At 42.2% G+C, this 22,214-nt stretch overlaps 1 protein-coding gene across 5 annotated transcripts; it reads right to left on the reverse strand.

Annotated features, from left to right (window-relative positions):
* Nucleotides 1–1,523: 1,523 nt before the first annotated feature.
* Nucleotides 1,524–21,546, reverse strand: SNX3 (sorting nexin 3). 5 transcript variants are annotated; one of them, XM_074150090.1, is made up of 4 exons: nucleotides 21,233–21,546; nucleotides 8,554–8,649; nucleotides 8,088–8,212; nucleotides 1,524–4,641 (listed from the first exon to the last, which is right to left on the reverse strand). In XM_074150090.1, the coding sequence occupies exons 1-4, from the start codon at nucleotides 21,392–21,394 to the stop codon at nucleotides 4,536–4,538; spliced, it is 489 nt and encodes a 162-aa protein (XP_074006191.1). In that variant the 5' UTR covers nucleotides 21,395–21,546; the 3' UTR covers nucleotides 1,524–4,535. The 5 variants fall into 5 exon arrangements, with proteins under 5 accessions (XP_074006191.1, XP_074006194.1, XP_074006193.1 ...); XM_074150093.1 differs by having other exon boundaries at nucleotides 1,530–4,641; nucleotides 21,299–21,394; XM_074150092.1 differs by having other exon boundaries at nucleotides 1,530–4,641; nucleotides 21,239–21,394.
* Between the last annotated feature and the right edge of the window lie 668 nt (nucleotides 21,547–22,214).

Consider the following 22,214-nt stretch of genomic DNA (forward strand, 5'->3'; position numbering starts at 1 on the left):
GATCATGGAGAGAATGCTTTGTTCTACAGAAAAAGTGAAAGTGGTTGGAATTTGGCTGCTATTCCTGTTACTACAGGATGGAGGCAATTCAGATGCCAGTCATAGTTAACAAAGACTCCGCTATTCTCTCATTTAACTGGCAGATCTGAGACAAAATGTGAAAGAAGGTACTTTAGTTTGTTCAGTATTTGGAACTGGGTGACCAAACTTGGCTTCTGTTGTAACAAGAGATGCGGTGGCCTTCAGAACTGTTTTAAAAGTAGCCTATGTTGGGAAAACGTTGGTAATACGATAGGCAACATTTAAGACCAGGTTACCAAAACAATTGCTTCTGCTATAATACGTCATGAAGTGGCCTTCAGAACTGATTAAAAAGTAGCTTATGACGGCAGCTCCATTCTTCCTGCAGAACAATCTGGTGATCTTTGATGCGGATGTCACCACAATTTGTTCAGTTAACGTCTCAAAGACAGAAGAGCTTTACACACTTCCTCCCCGACCTTCCCTCCTTCTTCTTCCACACAGGCAGACACACATTCACACACACCCACCTGAAAAGATACAAGTCAAGAGAGGAAGACTGAAACAGCAAAACCAAATACAATGGAGATGAGCGCGCCGGCGACCTGCTGGCTGTCCCGTTGGCACAGTGCTGAAACCAAAGGCAACGGTGGCCAAACTCTTTGTCAATGAGATGTGCAGAGAAGTGAAATGACTATTAAAGAAATAAAATAAAAAAAAAAATGAACGGAAGGAATTTTATTTCCAAGAAATAAGGGTTGTTGACTGCTACAACGCTAACAATTTCCAAAAGTCTCCAATGCCTTTTTAGAAAACTCCAGGTTCTAATTTTGAAGCCTTGTTCGCCTACACCCTCTCACACACAAAAATGTTATAAGCTGCTTATTTGATGTATGAAAAATGTAGAAAAAAACATTTAAAGATAGCTGCTGTACTTTTCAAAATTTGATTTGTTATTAGGAACTAGCACTGAGAAAAATCAGCACTTGGACTATCATAGAATGAGTAAAACTTTTCCTGTACAAAGTGGATTAACTGATTTGTGAAGTTAAAAAGTTGTACTCATTGTATTTACAAAGAATAAAAATATATTGAATTTAAATTACTTTCCGCTGTTCTTTTAATGCTTGTCCTTCTATTCCTGGCTTAGTTCTTCCACTGTACCACGCTTACCAGGGAACAGAAATATTCTCTGATAAAATGGATTGCCTTGGATGCTGTGGAGCCTCCATCACCAGAGGTTTTAAAACACGTTCGACAAACATTTAATAGCTTTGGTGATCCTGCCTTGGGGCAAAGGGATTTTGAGGTCCTGCATAGAGCTGTTTCCTATAATTCAAATATACACCAGCTCAAGGAGCTGACGCAGAGCTTCTTCTACGACATAGTACTAAATGGATCAGAGGTCTAACCTAGTATGTCTTCCGTTTCATGTTATTACAATTTTTAATATCAGTGAATTGTGCAGCTAATGAAGGGTGATGAGTACAAAAACACTGCTTCAATTAAAAAGATTCTGAGGTTTTATTAAGGTGTCCAATTGTGTAATCACACCAAAGAGGAAAGCAACTCCCAATGCACAGGAACAAGTTGGCAGTAGGAGAAGGGAAATATAACACGATTCACGTGGCAATGAGTGACCGAAGAGCCACGCACACTAAAACGACAGGTTGAAATGTAGTATATATCCATTGGTTTTTGGTGTCAAGGAATACAGATCACAAGTGAAATCCTAGATCTATTGACTCCAAGCACAAAAATCTCACACGTTTCAGAGGTCAAAGTTCTCACCCCATCTCTCTTCCATTTGTGCAGTTTGCTAGGTCTCACATTCCACCCTTTCCAAGACAGCCAGACCATAAAGTATCTGAGACCAGTCTTCAGATGAGTCGGGTGAGAAAAAACATGGACTACAGGACTTCGAAACATCTTCTACACAAACTAGCGTGGAGCACTTGAGAATGCATTTACCACAAGGCATAACATGTTCTTAGAAAGAAAACAACAAATGCTTTGTGAAGCTTTGTTACTGTACCTGTAACAGCCTTCAATCATTTTCTGCTCTTTACACTAAAAAGAACTGGACAGGGCAGAAAAATCAATTGTGGCTCTCCACTCTGTGACAATTCAGTTTACGAGCTGAAGAAGTTGAGCCCAGTGCTGTGCAGAACCCATGACAGAACACTCATTTCAATAAGATTCCTGCTGCTGTCCTGGAGCAGCAATAAACACAAACTGCACCCACGCTGCAAGGCCACCGCACTCTGTGGCACGCTGTAGTCCCAGTCCCTACAGCACCCGGGCCAGAGGATGCAATTGAGTGTACTGGCTTCCTCCCAGTTCCAAAGCAGGCAGGGCAATGAGTGCACATCCATATCTCATCCTCTTACTTGCAGGACCTAGCCCAGCTGTAGAGCGGATGCACAAGCTGAGAACAATTCCCAGATCCCTGTAGTTTGGGCACAGTCAGCCTCAGACCATGTCTTCCCCCCAGCGCTGCAATTGCGCAGAGGCAGAACCAGTTACGCTACACTAGAATTAGGGTCTCTAGTTAGCCTTGATGGACTGAAGGCCAGAGAAATCCAAGAGTCCAGTGCAAATATCCTGTCAATCTCAGAGGTTCACACTACAAAGTCCTCACTTTGGAACTAGGAATACTTTGACATCAAGCATGCAGCTTCTTTCTCTTCAGCTTATTTCCACAGCTGATGATACAGATTGTGTCATCATCTTTTAAGTATAAGATGGGACATTTATTTGGATTTTTGAAAGAAGCTTCTCTCGGAAAAGAAGATTTGAGAAAAGAATCCTTTACTACGTATTTAAGCCTAAGTAACAAAAGTTCATACACATTTAGCCCTTCTTCCCCCATTTCCAAGAGTAATTCAACTTTTAAGTGTGATTCAACAAGCACAGGGAATTTTAGAATTGATTTTACATTATCAAAAAATTCTTGAATAGCTAGACAGCTGCAAGTGGGTTGTGTCAGTTTTGGTCCCTGGTTTCATTAAGAGGACTTTTGGAGAGACTCAATGCAGTCTTTGTTAAGTATGAGGGGGAAAGAACAATTATTTGAGAATCTAACTAATCAGCGTAGCTAGTCACTAGAGCTACACATAATCTAGTCAGCCACCACCGTTCTGTCAGCTCACCCTTTTACATGCAGATTTCCATAATAGTAATAGTTTTATTTAAAGGAAACTAATAACTTTGCCAGTAAGTTTATAGGAATTTCTCAACAGTCATAAGTAGCATTATAAGAAGGAAAAAGCAGTAGAGCCAAGCCTAAGCCAACTTGTACTGTTACCAAATAGCACAGAACACAGATTGCTACTAGAGTGTTCTTGAGTCTGTTTTCAAGAGCATCTGGATAGGTAACTCCCACATCACGTCTGGAAGCACTGTGGAAGCTTCTCCAGCCATAGAAACATCTAGCAAGAAAGATGACTTCAGCAGTGTTGCTTGTGAACTGCAGTTCAGGCATCAGCCACCTGCACTTCACCAGCAGTCACACAAGCACAATGCTACAGCTTCCCCCTCCTTTAATGTTCAGGGAAGTGGTCTACAATCACACTAATAGCTGGCTTGTATGACTTCATGTACATAACTGTATTTGTAGAGCAGAGCTACTTTAACCTTCTAATATATTATCAGTTATGTCAACACTCCTTTCTCTGTAGGGTGGTATAATTTGTACTTGTTAGTTGATGCTAGATTGAGGCTTCTCATGACAAGTAGAAAGGCACTCTTTTCCCAAACCCCTTGATCAGTGAGTGCCAGCATCTAAGGGTATTTAGTGGTGGCTGTTAGTAACACAAGACTACATTGCAGAAGAGCATCACAGCAAGGCTGAAACACCAGTTCACTTAGTATAGTCAAGTCCCTACTTGTCAGAAAGCACAAGATACCCCACACTCAAGGTCAAGAGTGACAAAACATTTGAAGTGCATTTTCACTTTTATTTCAAAACTTTAGACAAGTTACTTTTGTATATAAATTTGATTTTTTTTCCTTTTACAGAATATAAAGATAATTCCCTCATTACTTCAGTATAAAGTGTTTTACAAGCTTGAAGACAATTGCATAAGTGTTTCTCACACAGGGTATCAGAAATAAAGCAGTCTTTCTACAGAAGTTCAGACAGATTACTACCTCAGAAACAGCAGAGCAGTTTAGTCAAATACAAGTGAACACGTGACACTACAACTGTGCAAGTTCAAGTAAGGCCAAGTCAGTAAACATTGTTAAGTCATTGCAAATAAGTGGAAAGGTTTGTGAGACATTGCAAGGGGTGGATGGTCTCGTAGTATAATACTCTTAAATCAAGGAGTCAGAGGGATTTAGCTAGAAGACAAGTGAGTTCTTTAATGCTATAAAGCATATGCAAAGACGAAGCAGTGTACTGATGTTAGTGGAGACTTCGTGCCTGTTTATCCTCAGCATGCTAAGACAAACTACAACCTCTTAAAACCAAGCATAAGAACCACTAATGTTTGAGAAGATGTTTGCAGAACTCAAGTATGTCTTATTTTGGATGGTGTGTAGTTTTTGTCTATTACTTCATCTTGTAAGAACATGTGAAGACAGCGCTCGTTCTGTGCCAGTGGGTGGCCTGCAACCCTGGAGAGGGAAAAACAAGCATTAGTGCTAACAAATAGAGTCTACTTGCAGCTAGCCAGCAGAGCAAGGTTTTTATAGCAATAACCTATTGCTATAGATTCTCCACTTAGGCACAGATCCCGCTTCCAATTCACTGCTGGCGAGTAGAATGATGTCTGGCAGCAAAATCTGTCATTCTCTCCCAGATGAAGTTAGTCCATAGCTACCTCTGATCATCTGGAAGCATGTAATGTCATCATCTGTCACCCGCAATTGAGGGGAACTATCAAAGTCCCCATCGTAGCATTACAAAACGTAGAGTTAAACAAGACAAGTGGATTATTACAGGTTTTGATACCTTTGACACAGGACACCTTTCTAAAGGCAGCTTAACCCCTCATTTCTCAGTCTAATGCAATAGCAGTTACCCCAGGCAGAGTTAAAAACTTACTCCACCAGAGGGTGTGAAGGTCTCTCTGAAGGCTCTGACACTGTGACTTACCATGGTCACTATTCCTAGCATGTAACAAGCAGCACTGATGCACAGGCAGAGGGTACTGGCCATTCTGTTAATTGCAGTTGTCTTTAGATATAAAACATAGGAAACAGCTTGTCTGCTCTAGAAGAGACCAGCACCTCTACTGCAGATTTAGTTTTGTTCCACATATAGACTGAGCTACCATCCTTTTAACAGTAAAGCAGCTGAAATTGAATTAGAAAACACTGCTGGGCTCAGGAGAAAATCACAAGGTATTGCATTTAAGCCCTGAAAATACCATGCAGCCTTCTGTGTAGGTAAAAATCCAAGAGAATCAAAATCTCTGGAAGTTGATCACTTGTGGATACAAAAACCTAAAGCAGTTTGGTTTGAAAAAAAATTACATCCAGTTCAGTCAACCAAGACAGGCTTCTCCCTTTACGAGAGAAAGCCCTCCATCCTCATGAAGACAGCTTCTGTCAGTCTTAAGGCCTCCATATCTGTCAGAACACTTCTACTCTAAATGGAAGTTATATAGTTGAACACGTTATAGAGTCAACTCCAGTGGTTCAGCATCAGTACTTCCAAGTACTTTTGTGCATCTTCTCCAAAGATATCTATTAGTGCTTCTTTCACCACAGGACAGATTCACTTGTCATTGAGGGTGTCTTTTAATAAGGAAGCTGAGCTCTCCCATTCAGCACTGATAGATTACTTCAAGTGCAGTCATTAAGCCTATCAGTCTTGCCAGGCTCTGGTAAATGGGCAGCAGTCTCAAATGCTAGTTCACAAGGCAGACAGTCTGGAATAACTAGTTTGAGTTTCTTCGCCACATCAGACTGAAGTTGCCAGTCTTGAACTTCAAGAGAAAGATATACAGGACACGAGGCAGCAGCATATTTCTTCTCCCTTTCAGGAAGACTTCCAAATTGGTGGCTGAATTGCAGGACTAGATCTGATCTCTCAGATTCAGCTCAGTTTCACATGAATATCTCACTCTGCATTGGCTTTTTCTCAGTATTCTTCTGTGAGGTGAGCCTTACACAGAGCAGCTGCTACTAAAAGCCCAAAGTCACATTCAGGCAGACAAATGTGTTGCAATGTAGCTGTGAATGTCATTGTAGGTAACATTGATGGTGGTGCCAGCAAGCTGGCCCAAGAGAGCTGACTCAAGCAAACTGCGCTGCTGTGATTTAGCTTCTCAACAGTATCCTAGATATCAAGAACTGGCATTGGTGCATGAAGATCTTTTTTGGATACAACGATATCAGTTATCCGAGGGACTCTAGTTCTAGGAGCAAAGACCAGCTTTGAGAATGCAGTAATGTGATTGTATTATGCAAGTTAACCTCAGGACTAATTTCACTGGTACCTAGAATACTCAGTAAAAGTCTTAAAGCTTCTACATGGTTCAACACTAACTAGTAACATTTGCTTGATGAGTTGGTCATGCCATTAGAATAAATTGATGTGGTCGAATAGCTAGGAGTTCTGCCTGAAAAGTCTTGTTCCACCTGTACTCGAGTCTGCCAGTACATCAATATCTACATTAACAGCCTGCTTTTATGTTTCAAAGGAGGAAAAATTGACAAAAGTTTTACACTTCCACAAGATCAATGTATTACTTGCTGTAGGACTGAACAAATGATACCAGTAAACTGGCCACTCCATTTGTCAGCTATATTGAGTTTTTCAGAGATTCCAGTTGACTGTTTCACTATCAGCTACTTCAGAACATAAACAGCCTTCTTCCCCGACATATTGCTAAACTCTGCATACAAAACTTTCACTAAGTGCACCTCTTTGACATGTAGAGTCTCAAGCCTGCATGGATAAAAGTTGTACTTTGCAGTCATGACTGCCTTGATTGTATCGCCTTAAAATCCCACATTCCATCTTACTATAAGCACATCTGCCTTCACGTAGTGTAAATGCAAGACTAGATGCATTGGAAATTCTTTCCACTTGTCTTTGAACAGAGGAAAGAGCTTTCTGAATTTTTTTACCTGCTCAGAACCATTAGTAATACCTCTAAATTGAGCTAACAAGCAACTGTGTGAAGAAAAATTTGAGACTTCATACAGTCACACTTAGCTTACTTGCACAAGACAGACACTTTTAGTGAACTAGTCACTTGCAACTCCAAGCCACATGCCTGAACTAACAATAACTGACAAGCAGATGAAGTTCTGGCTTAACTCACGGATATCCTCTGTCCCTGTTAAACAGCATTACTACTGAATGAGATTAAAATGCCAGAGGAACTGACAAGCTTGAATGTTTAAAGACAGCAGCCTCAAATCCAGTTGGGTCTGAACAACACTGGCTCTAGAGACCAGGAGAGCTGGTTAACTGACAGTATTCCTTCTTACCAACTGTTTGGATTCACATTGTTAAAGAGATTAAAGTAGCTCTTTAGGTCACTATATGGAGAGCGGTTAGTAGTGTCAGATGGTAGAAAAAGAAACATAAGACTACTGTAATTTCTGCTCACCCTTTGAAAGGCAGTGACAAAACCTTAAGTGTCTATTTCAAACTATATATGTGCATACCTCAGGTAGTGTTTTTACATTTCAGAAAGATTCTCACTATGATTACAGAAAATATGCATCATTACACAAGCTGATAATACCTCACATCTGCAATCAAAGTAAACTGCTGTAAGCCCATTGTAAGCTCCATTGTTCACCCAATGGAGGATACCTTTTCAGAAATGAAAAAGTAGAACTATTTTGAATGCTGTAATTTTAGTAGTAATTTGCATAAATTAACAACAACTCTAACATTCATTTCAGCTGTTCAGGTAAGCGTTAAGATATCCAAACCAAACACTGGATGAGCAATGTTAGTATGTCCTACTGCAGGATTATGTGAAAGTTATTACTCTGAACCTAGCACAGCTACCATAGTTAGAGGATTAGCAGCTTCGATCCAGTTTTCCAGAGCTGAGTTCTAGGTTTGTCTCCAGATAACTAAACCCAACACTTACTTGTTTATGAATTGTTCAAGAGCCTGCTTCCTTTCCTCTATAAAGGAGTCATCAAAGATGCCATCATCTCCTCGGAAGGGGAGTTGACGGAGAAGAGCTTTTCCTGGTAAAGGTGGTACCACAACCTGAAAGATTTACAAAAGAGTACTTAAGTGCAGCCTGTAAGCAAGTTTATACACCTCCTGTGCCACGTCTTCCTCCTAAAGGACCCAACTCATCAATCACATCCCTAGTGAAGTAATAAAATGCAACAAGAGGAGAACAGTATCTGCCACAGGTGTAAGTTGAATTAAAGTAATTCAACTGAATTAACTCAAAGCCATTAAATAGTATCTAACATTGTACAACTGAGGTTTGCTGAATGACAGTGTTTTAGTTCTGGACATATTCAACCACAGTATCTGCTCTATATAATATATATACTGGAAGCCTATGAAGACTTGTATTTAGCTTTCATTTTACCCACCTTGCTTTCTCTTTCTAGTTCATTCCTTAGCCATTCAAAGTCACTGTATCTCCTTCTGACTGTAGATTCTTTCAATTTGAAGATAGGTAGATTTGTCTGAAAACAAGAACATAAGTTATTCATTAGCCAAATTAGAAGTTCTGATAAGCAGAGGCAAGACACAAGCTGTTAAGTTACAAGTTAGTTCCACTTCAGCAACAACAGTATTGAGAAACACTCAAGATAGAGAAATATAGATAAAGCTCTGTAAGCTACACAAGTAAGCTGTGCCTCAAAGTGCTTAACTGTGGGCCTCATTTATGTAGCATACTAATCACTGGTATTTGGCTGCCATATCACCTAGTAGAAGAGCAGACTTGCTGGTCACGTGAGAAGTTCCTAAGGTTGCACAAGTATCTGCTATTCTTACTTTCTCAGGATCTGGATCAACATCAATATATGCACAAACTTGGAGGGAAGGGGAAAAAGGAGGAAGAAAAAAAGTCTTCTTAACCTACACAGGCTCCTCTTATTGCATTCAAGGGAGCGTTTCAGGTACCAGCACAGGACATTAATCAAGCTTCCTGTACTTCTTTGCTACCTGATACAACTTGGCCTCCCACATCTTTAAAAGTAAAACCACTAAGTCCTACAGTGAACCCATTCAGGCCAGATGAAGCTGAAGGCTTGCTAATACAAGCTGCCACATTTGGATAGCTCTAAATAGAAGCTACCAAGGCTGACATGGAACACAGCATTCAGTGCTGATAAGAGCACACTGCTTTGCTACAAAGTTAAACCAAGCAGAGATTGATGAGGCAGAACTTTCCTCAACAAGGCTAGGAGTCAGCACCCAAGCCTAACACTCTTGAAACAAACATCAGATGGGAGCCAAACCATAGTGCTGCACAAGACCATGTTAAATACCTGAGCATTTTGATAGATGCCCTTTTCTAACTTGTATAAAAGGCTGTATTACTTCTACTCATTCTTGGAGGGCTGGGTTATCCCACTGCTGTAATCCAGCTTGCAGTTATTTTAGGAGTAGATGTCAAGAGAGCACTCTCCTAATGACATCCCCAGAATGGAAAGCGCCAAGATCACAATCTGAAGCTTAGATGTTGTTGAGATGGCAAATTGGCTAGAGTGTTACAAAAATGTTTGTAGGAGTTATGACCTACTAACAGCAAGACCAAGAGTCTGTACTTGCCATACATAACCAGCACTAGCAGAATAAAGTTTACTGCTGTCAGACTGCATATTCACTATCTTATAAACCTCAAAAAGAAGACTCTTGAGGAGTACCCTAGGAACCTGATGTTCACACAGGACTACAGTTATACTCAGTTTTCCTGTTGGCAGAAGCACAGCAGTCATTCTCAGCTAATGCCTGCTGGTTTTTGTTATTGTATTTTGTAAGTTGTAAGCCACCTCACTCAGCTTCTGGTCTCAGTTTGAGTGGATATCCCTGTATGATATCATTTATAGGCTTTTACACTTAAGCTATCATTGAGTGATAATTTCGGCTGCTCAAAACAGGTTTAATTGCAGAGATACTTTCCTACACCAGGCAGCCCTATGACTACAGGACACTGCATTACTGCCAGCCAACAATTTGTTGGCTGTCACAGTTCAAAAGTACTTGAGAAGTTAGTTGTGTACTTTCACATTGTGCTATTTAGTCCATAATTTACAGATGATAAAGTACAGAATACTATTTTGTTATGAAATCTTATTGCTAAATGTTTAAAATTATTCAAGCTCTCCTTCCCAGGTAAAACATTGTTGATTGTACTAGTGACTAATAATAAAATTGCACTTAAGGCTATTATGTCAGAAGTCAGGCTTTATTTATAAACACTCTCATCTTGAGGATAAGAATACTCAAGAGTGAATAAAGCTAGGTCCCCCACAGTGCATGAAGGGGATTCCCAGAAGTGAAGTACTGGATTATTTTTCTCCAATTTCAGCTAGTAGCTTTTTAACAAAGTTCAACCTTCCACATTACAACATCAACTCTTTGTCAGTGTCTTGGGTAGAAAGTACTTTACAATATTTAACATATACACCTTCACCTGCAAAAGATATTCCATTCTCCTCTCAAGTTACTTACAAGAGGGATTAGAACTGAATAAAAGCAGCTAAAACCCAACGAGTTCCCAGGTCTTCAGGAACTGTTTTCATAGTTCTGGGCGTGAAGTCTATAAAGTTAATCTCTAAATGACATATCACGCTTACAGGTACAATGTGGGGTAGAAGTGCCAATTGAGCTCGTTTTACCTTCTGCATTCCCTTTTGAACTTTTGACATGCTAACCCAGCTAGCAATTTGGGGAAAAGGAGAGTGAAAGTACTTGTTTTCCCTTCGAGTTGATGCACGTCCCACTGCCTCCATCTACCATGGATAGATGGTTTTCATTAAGCAAGCCACACAGCTGCTGAAGCACAGCCTATCATTGGGAAAGAATCTGGTAGGAGATAACAGAAACTTTCAATTTCTATTGAAGTGTCACTTGAAGACCATACAGCATACTAAAGTTATTCTCAGCTTCACAGTTTATGTTGAGAGTTATCCTTGTTTAGTCACTGAGGTGACAGTAGCTATTCTCAACACTGTTAGTGCTTTGTTTGCCTGCTGGAACAGAGATGAGATTAAGGCGTAAAACTTGAAGTCAGGCTAGTTTCATTTTTACAAACCTTTCTCCCCATGCTTATTCAGCATTATAGTGTCATTTTTCTGGCCTGCTGATCTGCTAAGTCTTCTGTCATGAAACTCAATGACCCAGTTTGGCACAGCCCTTGGAGCATATCTCATTCCTTTGATAAATTCAGCATAATTACTACAGCAATTGTTTTTTCTATAGTGTAATAATTACTCTCATTTTTATCAAAAGCATTTTCAACAACTTCAGGCGTCTGAAATCACACCTCCAGCAGTTTGAATGCAAGTCCTCAACCTGAAAGAATTATACATTACCTAAGACATTAGAAAACCAGAAGTCACTAGCCAGACTTGCAGAGAAAGTATTATTCCAGGACCAATAAACCAACTCTGCAGAAGTCACACATAGCCCAAAATCTTAAGCATAGAAAGATGCCAAGACAAGACAGATTCTGTCTAGATACTCTTTCTACATTGGACTATATGTATGCAACCATTAGGCTTTCTCTGACTACTGTCAAACTAATCTTTTGTATTCTGCTAGGGGAGTTAATGGCCAAGCCCGTACACTGGAATAGACATTCTCAGAACTGGTGCCAAGTTAAATTACATAGTTAAACAGCAGATGACAAACCCAGACTCTTAAGTCACTCCTGCATTACTCCACTCAGATGCCAAATGAGTTTCTACAATCATTTGGCTAGTGTTCAACAAACTGGTAATGGGAAGCAGTGGTTGCCTGCTAATAGATTTCAGGGCAAAAATTTGTATTCACAAAAAGCATGTTTCTTCAGCTATATTTATGTTACTATAAGTAAGTATATTTATGTTACTACAAGTTCAACTCCAAGCTCAGTAGCTTGGATAACCAGATAACAGTCTTCCAGCTGTTACTATGATAAATCCCTGAGCTATGCCCACTTAGAACTCCAAAAATCATTTATTTATATAAGTGAGGAGACTTTCACAGGCACGATGCAAGTAGTTTGAGTACTAGTCAATACTGTTCATTCAGCTTCAGATACACAGCTCTCCAATGCAGCCATTCTAGTATACAAGTAACCTTAAATGCAGGAGGAAAACCAGAATACTTTAGAATATAAGTAATTTTCAGTGTTCTGTTATCCAGAGTAGATTAATTTATCCAGTGAGTGGAAAAAGCCTTGCAAATAGCCAGACTTGCTCCTACAAATTTGTTTCCAGACATAAGTTGAATGCAAATAGCATTTGGGTTCCTTCAAAGATCATGCTGACACTCCACAAGATTGACTCTGAATGTCACTGCAGCCCAGTCCACCCCCACAACTGCAGAAACTCCACAGCTGTAGCTGCCCAGGTTAGTTTGAGGTAAATTTGATTAATTTTCTCATCTGCCAGTGTAACACTCAGCAGCAGCACTGCGTTGCCCATGTCTCTCACTCCTTAACAGACTGAGAATAAAGCTGCACTGTTGCCATAGCACCTACTTTGATGTGGTCTTTTCAAGTAGGTTATGGTAGCCTTGATACAACTCTATTTCCATTAAAATAGAGTGAAAGAAAGCACTCAGCTCACTTTTGATAGAAGTTTGTGGCCTTGACTCTCAGAAGCTAAATTCAAGCTTCTTACTATCTCTTCATACAAGCTGTAATTTTTGTCAAGAGACTACACCCTTTGGCTACATTTACAGTCAGCCAATGGGAACTCTGGGGTATTACAGTAAGTAGCATTCAGGGTAGATAAAAAGTATTATCATTTTCTTAATGCAAGAGCCTGCTGTCCTTTAGTACAAGAAACTGGCTCCAGCAGTCCACTGTTATTACAGAATCCTTGCCAGTGGTTTGTTTCCTTCCCGACTTGACATCACCAGCTACCTCCCTATTTCCTACAATTATAAAAAGCAAGAAAGAAGGCAAACATGCTCTAAACTTCAGTTGCTAAAAGTTTAGCTTTTTGCTGTGTACTTTACTGAAGGGAAACCTCTTTCCCCAACACAAAAGGTCAGATAAGAGGTTGTTATTTTATTTTTCTAAGCTTCAGTCCTTTTGATCTAAGCGAAGTCCTCCCTCCCCTTTTATCCACTTGGTGTCCAGGTCTACTGAAAGTAATTACATGTAAAAACTCTAAAGTTAATAGAATACTGAAAAATCTGACCATATGTATACACCCAAGTTTTAAACAATACTGACTTAAGCTAAACCAAGAACTACAGAACTTCCCACTCTACAGTACTGAGACATGGAGCTAGGATCCTAATAGCAACACAACCACAAGGACTATCAGTCTTTAGACAAGAGTTAACCTTTGCCAAGGCCAATGCCTTGAGCCTAGAACTGCTCTATGAAAATTAGCTCTAGGGGTGTCTGGGCCTTTGCCAAGCAGCATCTATCACCACCAATTTCAAATTCACCAACATCATGAACACCTGAATTATGGTGTGCCATGGTCGAAAGGCTCAAAGCAAGTCTAAAAAAAAAAAAACCAGATTGATAAGCGATGCTTTATTCTTCAGGTTGCATCCTAAGACAACAAGGGTAAAACCAGGAACCAACTTTAAGGAGGACACATTCAGGCAAAGGCTTTTACAATACCCAGACAGAATTAGTAACTCTAGATAGTTATTTCAGGGTTAGCAAGCCAAAGTCTCCTTTGAAATACCAAATTTTCCTTTTAAAGAGAAGGGATTGCTACTTTTACACAATTGCAAGGTGTAACTGCCATACATACTGCTCTGGTTTGGTCTATTGTAAGGTTACCATTCATTTCTCATTGAGAATGACTGAAGTGGGATCACATTAAGTTGATGCTTTAGCATCCTTAGCTGACATCTACCAGCTACGGTCAAATGGTGCTGACAAAATTGCAGTGAATTGCTGCAACTGATAGTTTTTATCAGGAACAAGAGTTTTAATGTGCTTTGTAAGCTAAAAACAGTCCAGTATCCCCACACTTCACAAATTTGCAAGAAACAAGAGATAAATAACTAGGAGTAAGTATACTAAGTAGCAAAAAATTCTCTTCATAGTTTTAGTTTTATAGGAACAGTAACATTCACTTTCTTAAGTAGCCACCTAACAGCTACAGAAAGGCCAATAGCTCCTGTTCATTAATTTGTAGCATATCTTAACACTTAGGGGGTGCTGTAGCTTAGGCCCATAGAAATAACCTCTGAAGCTTTATTTCCAGATATAGGGGTGGCTTTAAGACACTTAAGATATAGCTTAATTTTCTTCTGGATTTTACACTAGCTTGTAGTTATACTTTCAAGATTGGCTTCATGGCCAACACAAACTATACTGTCACATGCCCCAGAAGATCCTCCCACAACAGAATTTGAGCTGGATTCTCAAGAAACAACCACAGAAGGAATATGGTTCATGGACCTGTCTTCAGTTGGTAAAATATTTGGTTTTATACCTTGATCAGAAGGTTAGGGTTTCTCCATCCATCTCGCATCAAGAAAGTTACCCTTCACTCAGTGCTCTGTAGGGCATTTGGATTATGTACTTGCTAAACCAGCCTCCAGTAGCACCACTAGCATTGCATTACCAAGTGAAAAAACTTTAAAGAAAATACTTACCCTACAGTTAGAAGCTCACAAGTCTACACTGCATTAGTTATTTCCCCAGATGAAAAACAGTAGAGACTTGACTGCTCTAAAGTCCAAGCTGACACTTTTTTGGCAAGCCATCTAAAAATAAAGATGTATCAAAATACTCTGGCATCACATGTCTACCTGGATCATAGCCATCTGTCCTACAAAGATTAGTTATTGTTCCATTTGATTTGGTCTGTTCAGCACTGGACTAGAGTACCCTCTTAATACACAACAATCAAGGCCCACATTGCACACACAGAAGAGTCCAAGTCACCAGTTAAACTAATATACTAATAAGAAACACTACTCAGTTATTTTATTTACATAGTAACAGATGTCAACACCAAACTAGTTCAGTGCCTTTGGATTAGTCTCTTGAACCTAGTTTAATCAAAAACCTCTACAGAAAAGTCAGCTACTCCAAGCAGATACATGCAATAAACTTGTAAACCCACTTTCCCTGATTTGGAAGTTTCTTTCTTCCAAGCCGTTCAACTTCTACATCTCCCTAGTCAGTGTCCTGGGAAGATCTTAGCCTTCCAGCTATCTGTCTCCGAATTACTGGTCAAGGGAACAATTAATGTTTGTAAAGGTGCAGTACCTGGGCTGTAGAACAGAAAAACGAAGTCACTTGAATCACTGCATTTCCATTCTTTGAAGAGGAGTCTAAAAATATCTAACTGGTAGCAGTGTCTAGAATGGGGCATTAAAAGAGTAACGAACTCGTTAGAGCAGGCTTGCAGTGTGATGCAAGATTTGCAGTAGTAGAGAAGTAGAGAATTAGTGCTGATTATGCATTCCTAAACACATCCACACTGAGTCAGTGTTTAGTCATTACTCCACCACAAGCTTCACTGACTATGAAACTGAACAATGCTGAAGTCAACTACACACGGAAGCAGATTTGATTCTTCCCATAGTGGGAGAAGAGCCTGCAGCTTCAAGCCCTGCTGAATGCACCAAGGATAGGAAACTTTGCACTGTTCAAGGACAGAACATTTCAAAGACACATTCACCAGATAAGAAGCGCCACTTTGCAGAACCATGACATAAGACAAGTGCTTTCTGAGCAAGCTACGCTTTCAGTTCATTTACCATCTTACTCTGACTTGATCTGATCCAGAACTCGAGTCAAATCAGTCACTAAAGTCAGACAACTATAAATATGCAAAAATGCAGATACTGTATCCAAGCTATGTCTTGAAAAAATGGGTTAAAATGAGAACAGACTTTCAAAAGCAGCTCAAGTTTAGCCGTACTTTGATATACTTCCCCAATCCCTTGGGACCAATACTATTCTTAACACTGCAGGCACTCCACAGCTTGTGTGTTCACTTCCTTCCCCACACCGGGCCTATGTAGTCAAGTACCTCTGCAGGTCTACAGAAGTCGTTCTGCAGAAGACACAGGAAAGGCAACTGCTGCCTTAAAGAGCACTGGCACCACCCAAGTGATACATTTCACAACATCTGGAAGCACAGCAGCAAGGTATTGCCTTTCTACACCTCAAAACAAGCCACTGAGCTGTGGAACATGGAGAAGTTAAGGTGTGCCTTAGTGCCAAGTTTAATCATACTGATTAGAGGCAACAGGCCACTCAAAATTAAAGAGCAGAATTAAGAAGACAAAGGCTTTTTGTTTAACTTTGGTTTGACTAAAAAGAATTAACTACTTGGACTAATAGCTCCTGCAACAGGTACTTGTTTAGTTATAACTGTCAGTTTGAATATTACTGACTTCTCTGCAAGTTCTCACTAACCATAAACAGATAATTTAACCTTTTTGTCTAGGTGACAAACCCAACTAAAATGGATTACTTCTACAGAAAGAGTAACAGATGAAATAGTGTTAACAAAGGGATAATTTCCCAAATGTAGCAAGCTTCTGGATATCCATAAACTTTGCTGACAGTACTATAACCAATGTGCTGAACTCCTATAGCACTGCTTTTACAGTGGGTGTATGGCTCTGAAGTGTGTCACCAGTTGCTGGGATTGGAGTCAGCTTGTAAAGCTTACACGTTGTCTCCTTAAAGGATTTAGCAACCGAAGCTGCTGCACAGAATCTGTTTGAGCAAATATGTTCCTGTTGACCCACTTACCAGGAAAACTGTTTGTCTCAAGTACAGTAGAAGTTACACGATACCTGGATCTGGGCTGAGGACTGCAGACATGCCGTAGGATGATATGACAACTGTCATTTTTTTCTAAATATGCTTCCAGGAATTAAGAGAGGACTGACTTACAGCCCATAAATAGTAACAGGCATTCACATGCCCTTTAAGAGTGTTGACATGCACAAGCACACCCTGAAAACGTGTAACAAGCAGAAGGGAACCACCACCCCTCTGGTGGTGGCTCCTGAGTGAACAGCTAGTAAAGACTCATGAGAAACAGCATATGGCATGCAAGGGTACTTACACTGAGAACTTAGCTGTTGGTTTACACTTTTCCTCAAGAGGTAAGGGCAGTGGTTTGTTGTATTGCTTTCACAGGCAGTCCAGCTGATTGTGTTAGTTTTAACCACTGCACAGTCACCATGCTGTGATCATCTAGGTACCTTTAGAGGAGATGACTCCATCAAGTTTCATTTCACTAGAAAAAGCACTTGGAGCTTTATACCCTACTGCATTGTTCTCCTTTTTAGCTCACCCTAAGCCTTTACACAAAGGATACCTTAGAATGGTACAAACTCACTGCCTAATGCTGCTGATGGAAAGCAAATTCTCAAGTGTGCTGTCAAGAACGTGACCCACTCAAATCTGCTATTTTAGCACCGCAGGATGGCATTTTCTATTATTTACCATTACTGAACAAGACATTTGACTTTCACTGCCAAGCTGCACTGCAGTGGCAAACTGCCACACTGTGTGCCTTATACTGGTTGCTACCGTGGGAAGCTTTCTCTTATCACCTTGTCCAGTTTGCTGAGAACAGAATGTTATTTAATGCAAGTTTAGGCTCAAAAAGTCAATACTTGGGCCAACTGACCATCTGTGAAGTAAGCTGCCCCACTAGAAGTACTGTACAGCTTCTTCCTGCAGCACACTCAGAGACCTTGACTTCTTCTGAAAGTACCATGCATTTACCAGAATGCACAGCTATCCTACCAGCCTGCACACATGCTATGAAAAACTTTAGTAAGTACTGAAATACAATTGACTTGCTTATCCAGTAGTATACCGCTGAGCGGTCTACGCCAAATTTTTTAGTTCCCCCTTAGGCTTTCCAACTTCCACCAGAAGTTGGTGAGTACAGCAATACAAGAACTAAAGCATGAGGCTGTCCCACCTGCTGCTCTCCAAGCAACAGATATGCTTCAGCTGCAACATCAGTAGAGAGCTTGCCAATAAAAAACTTTGGGGGAAACTTCGCAGTATTTCAACACAAGCATTTTTTTTTTTGCAAGATATTAGTTATTAGGCATCAATTCAAGAATCTGCTAGCAAGCTCAGTCTTCCCAAAAAAAGTTAGGCTTTGAGATTCAGACAAAGCAAAAAAGATAGAATTACCCTTGGACCAAGTTTGTAAACACCATGACAACGGTACAAGTCTAATTGCTTCAACACAAACTTGAATCTCAAAGTCCTCTCTGACAATGTTTCAGGCTTAGCGTGACCTCCAGCCATAATAAGAAGCTGTCCAATAGCTTTTACCAGAACTTGGCAGCAGTTAAGGCATCCATTTCTGTACCACTTCACATTTTAATGTTGGTGGTTAGTTGAAGACATCACTTTCCAGATATGACACAGGTAACTCCATCTTTTCAGGTTTGTTCTGCTGCCACTCCTAGCACTGCTGGGGGAAACTGCAAATGTCAGCTGCTACTTTGTGTGACCACGAGCAGTTATCAAACCAGAGGCTAGCTGGTGGCTATTATCTGCCACACTTCAACAAGTGGCTTATAGTACAAGGCCTACCTTTTAGAAATACAATACTACGGTGATTCAAGTTCAAACTCTTCTCCCATGCTGCAACTTGCATATTAGCAACATGGCCTGTGTTCTGCTGAGAAGCAGTTAATTGATACAAGTTTAGACAGTGAATGTAATTCTGCATGACTTGCATTACCTGCTCTGTAGCCTTCCAGCATACAGAGACAAAACTCAACTTTACAGTTCATGATGCTATAAGTGTACGCAGCATGGATACAGTAGATATACAGCAGTACTCAACTGGAAAGGGAATGATCATGTATTATAAGAGATAGTCCCATATACAGGCATGCACAGATGAAAGTAAGGAGTGTGGAGGAAGCAATGTTTATATAGTAGTTGAACTGTGAGGAAGAATAAAGGAAGGTCACGGTACTATCACAGGCTGTGTTTGTTCAAGTCACTTCTAGGTCTTCATTACAAGAGGAATCCAGAATTTTCTGCCCTAAACAGCACATGGGCTAAGAGTAACCTGTCTCAAAACCTGTTTTTCTGCTTTCCTTTCTGCTGAAGAAATTCAGTTGGGGATTTAAAAAACATTATTATTTCTTAATGCCAGCAAAATTGGTCTCATTCCCAAGGCCATATGATGGCTCAGTCCCTTTTTTATCATCTTCCCCAGATTAATGCTCAGTCTCATGGAAAGAAAAGTCATCAGGAACTTAAGGCACAAATACTTCCCAGCAAGGTAGAGTTACATCTTTCCGCTAAGTGGACAACTAGGATCCTGGTAAGGGCAGTGCAATGCAACACAAGTTGGCAAGTTCTAGTTTGTCCTCACAGAGGCCAAACAGAGCCTACAATTATTTTAGTTGATTCTTCCTGCCCTATGAACACATCTTGAAACATGAGAATAGCTACTGGACATGACAATTTAGGAGCATCAGAATTAAAAAGGTATCCTCCCTAGCAGCTTTAGATCTCAGTTGATTTTGCTTTAAGTAAAATTACACTAAACTGAGAGCTTAGACCTTTAATACCAGAAAATCCACGCAGGGTTTTAGTCTTGTCTGAAGAATTTTAGTGACCAAGGCAGCAGCCCTCTGAAGCCTTCCCTGCCATGAAGGCATGCGCGTCCCATGGCATCCAGTGAAAGCCAAACTCATATTGCAGAAAACATGTGCAGGGGGTCAATGAGGCTTCTTCTCCCTCTATCACTGCCTGTAATAACTGACCAGGTTCAATCAGCTGCAACAGTAAAGCTATACAAGGTAGTAGACTCAACCACAAGTTACAAAAAAAGATAAAATTGTAAAAGGTCAACTTTCTCAACGCAACTTACTCCTGGCAGCATAAACTTAGAAGTACCCTGCCTCAAGTCCCTACCAGCCACAGGCAAGGACCATGTCATAGATACTGCATTTCTCTGTTCACTCCTCCAGGCCCTGTTTATGAAACTAGAAAATCCAGGGAATGCAGTAATGACTTCACATAGCTTTTCTAAAGCTCAAGACTACTAGCCTTTAGGGCAAGTCAGTGAACAGCCCTTCCAGCTAGGAAGGAGTCTAATGCTACTAAGAAAAAGTTTGTGATAGCCCACAGTGAGAAACAGCCCTGTTCGTTAGGCACTCAATTTATATTTCAGGGGCAAAAGAAAGCAGGAACCCCTCCCCCACATACACTCACCTTATCACTTCAGCTAGCTTTGATCTAGCACATGCACCCACTAGACTTATTTACACATTCTCTATGGATTTTTGAGGCTGCTGGAATCCTGAACTTGACCTCCTTCACAGGGCAGATCCGCCCATATTACTACATCTCAAACAGCTGAGAGTTCGCCCTCTTCTATTTACTTAGAGACAGGCAAGCTGTTGTGGTTTAACACGGCCTACTCGCTGCTGGGGTGGTGTGAGAAGCAGAAAAGGCCTTGAATCCCTGTAAGCACTGCTCAGCCATAGCAAAAACATCTCTGTATTATCAGCACTGTTTTCAGCACAGACCCAAAACGTATCCCTGTGCCAGCCACAACAAAGAAAATTAACTCTACCCCAGCCAAAACCAGCACGCAGGCAATTGCTCGCAGTGTAGCGATATTTCAGTCTAGTGGCAGTTGTGCACAGCAGTGCCAAAAGAGCGTCTGCCCTTTGGTTATCTTAACTAAGATGCGTTGTCTTAGCTACCATGCGAGTTATCAGCTCCAGGCGCTCACAGAAGCTGGGGCCTGCTCTCAGGCCGAGGATGAAGTCCACCGCTGCTCAGCCATCACCTCCCCAGCAGCACTCACCGCACTACCTGCAAAACGGGCCCTGAAGGACACGGTGACAGCGGCCTGTCACCGCCACCCCGGCCAGCCCCGGCCCCGGCGACACCCCGCCGGCTTACAGAGGGGCCGGCCGGAGCCCGACACCGACACACAGGCTCCGCATTCCCCTTCGCAAGCCCCGTATTTGCTCCCGAGGCGCCGGGCCCCGCCGCGGGAGGGGCGGGGACGCAGCCGGCGGGGCTCCCCTGGCCACTCGCCTGGGCCGGGGCCTCGGTGAGGGGGAGCGGGACGGGCCCCAACGCCCGCCGGGCCGAGCCCTCACCTTGACGCGGATCTCGTAGGTGGTGAAGCGGCCGCGGCCCACCCCCACCGTCTGCGGGTTGCCCACGTCGATCTCCAAGAAGTTGCTGGGCGGCCCGTAGGCGTCGTTCAGGTTCTGCGGCTTGCTGATCAGCCTCCGAGTGTCGGCGATCGTCTCGGCCATGGCGGAGCGGGCACCTCTTCTTCTTCTTCTTTCCCCCCGCTTCCCTTCCTCCCTTCGGAGCGCGGCAGGACGCGAGCGAGCACTGAGCGCCGCCGCCCCGCGCCGCCCGCCCTCTTATCGCCCCGCGGCCAGCTGACTGCCCGGCAACGCGCACCCACGCCGCCGCCAGCGGATGCACTCACCGCCCGCGCGCAAGGCAGGCTGGGTATTGTAGTCTTCAGGGGCCGACCCGCTCACTACGCCAGGCGCGGCCACCCGCCTGCCGAACTACAGATCCCGGCGTGCACGGGGAGGCTTGGAGCGGGGGGCGCTATCCGAGAGCTAGTTTCTCGGGCCCGCCCGCCCGCCCGGCGCCGGCTGAGGCGTTCGGCCTGGCGGTGCGGAGGCTGCAGGGGGGTGGCCCGGGTCGTCCCGCTGATCCCCTGCCCCTCCTCCTCTTGGGGCCCGCAGTGAGTCACCTTCTGTTGTCCAGGGAAGGAGACTCTGTGCGGGGTCGTGTTTTTTTGGGAGGGAAGGTTGTGCGGTGCGGGCGGCCCCGGGAGTCCGCGCCGTGAGGCGAGCCCGGGAGGGCTGGGCTGGGCCCCGCGGCCGGTGAGGCCGAGGCGGGGAGGTGGGGGCTCTATTGATGCGGTATGGCCGATCAGGAGAGTAGACAGACAGCGATGATTTGCGATTCAGTCAGCGCAGCACCAACGTAACGGGGTTTCTTTTTTTAAACCAAAGAAGGTTTTAACAACACATGACAATAATAACGCGTTGCTCCCAGCTGCAACTTGTCACCTGCGGCCCTTAAGGAGTGCAGAAAAGGAAGGACTGCTGT

The sequence above is a fragment of the Numenius arquata genome, chromosome 7 (genome assembly GCF_964106895.1).
Source record: "Numenius arquata chromosome 7, bNumArq3.hap1.1, whole genome shotgun sequence".
Lineage (NCBI taxonomy): Eukaryota > Metazoa > Chordata > Aves > Charadriiformes > Scolopacidae > Numenius > Numenius arquata.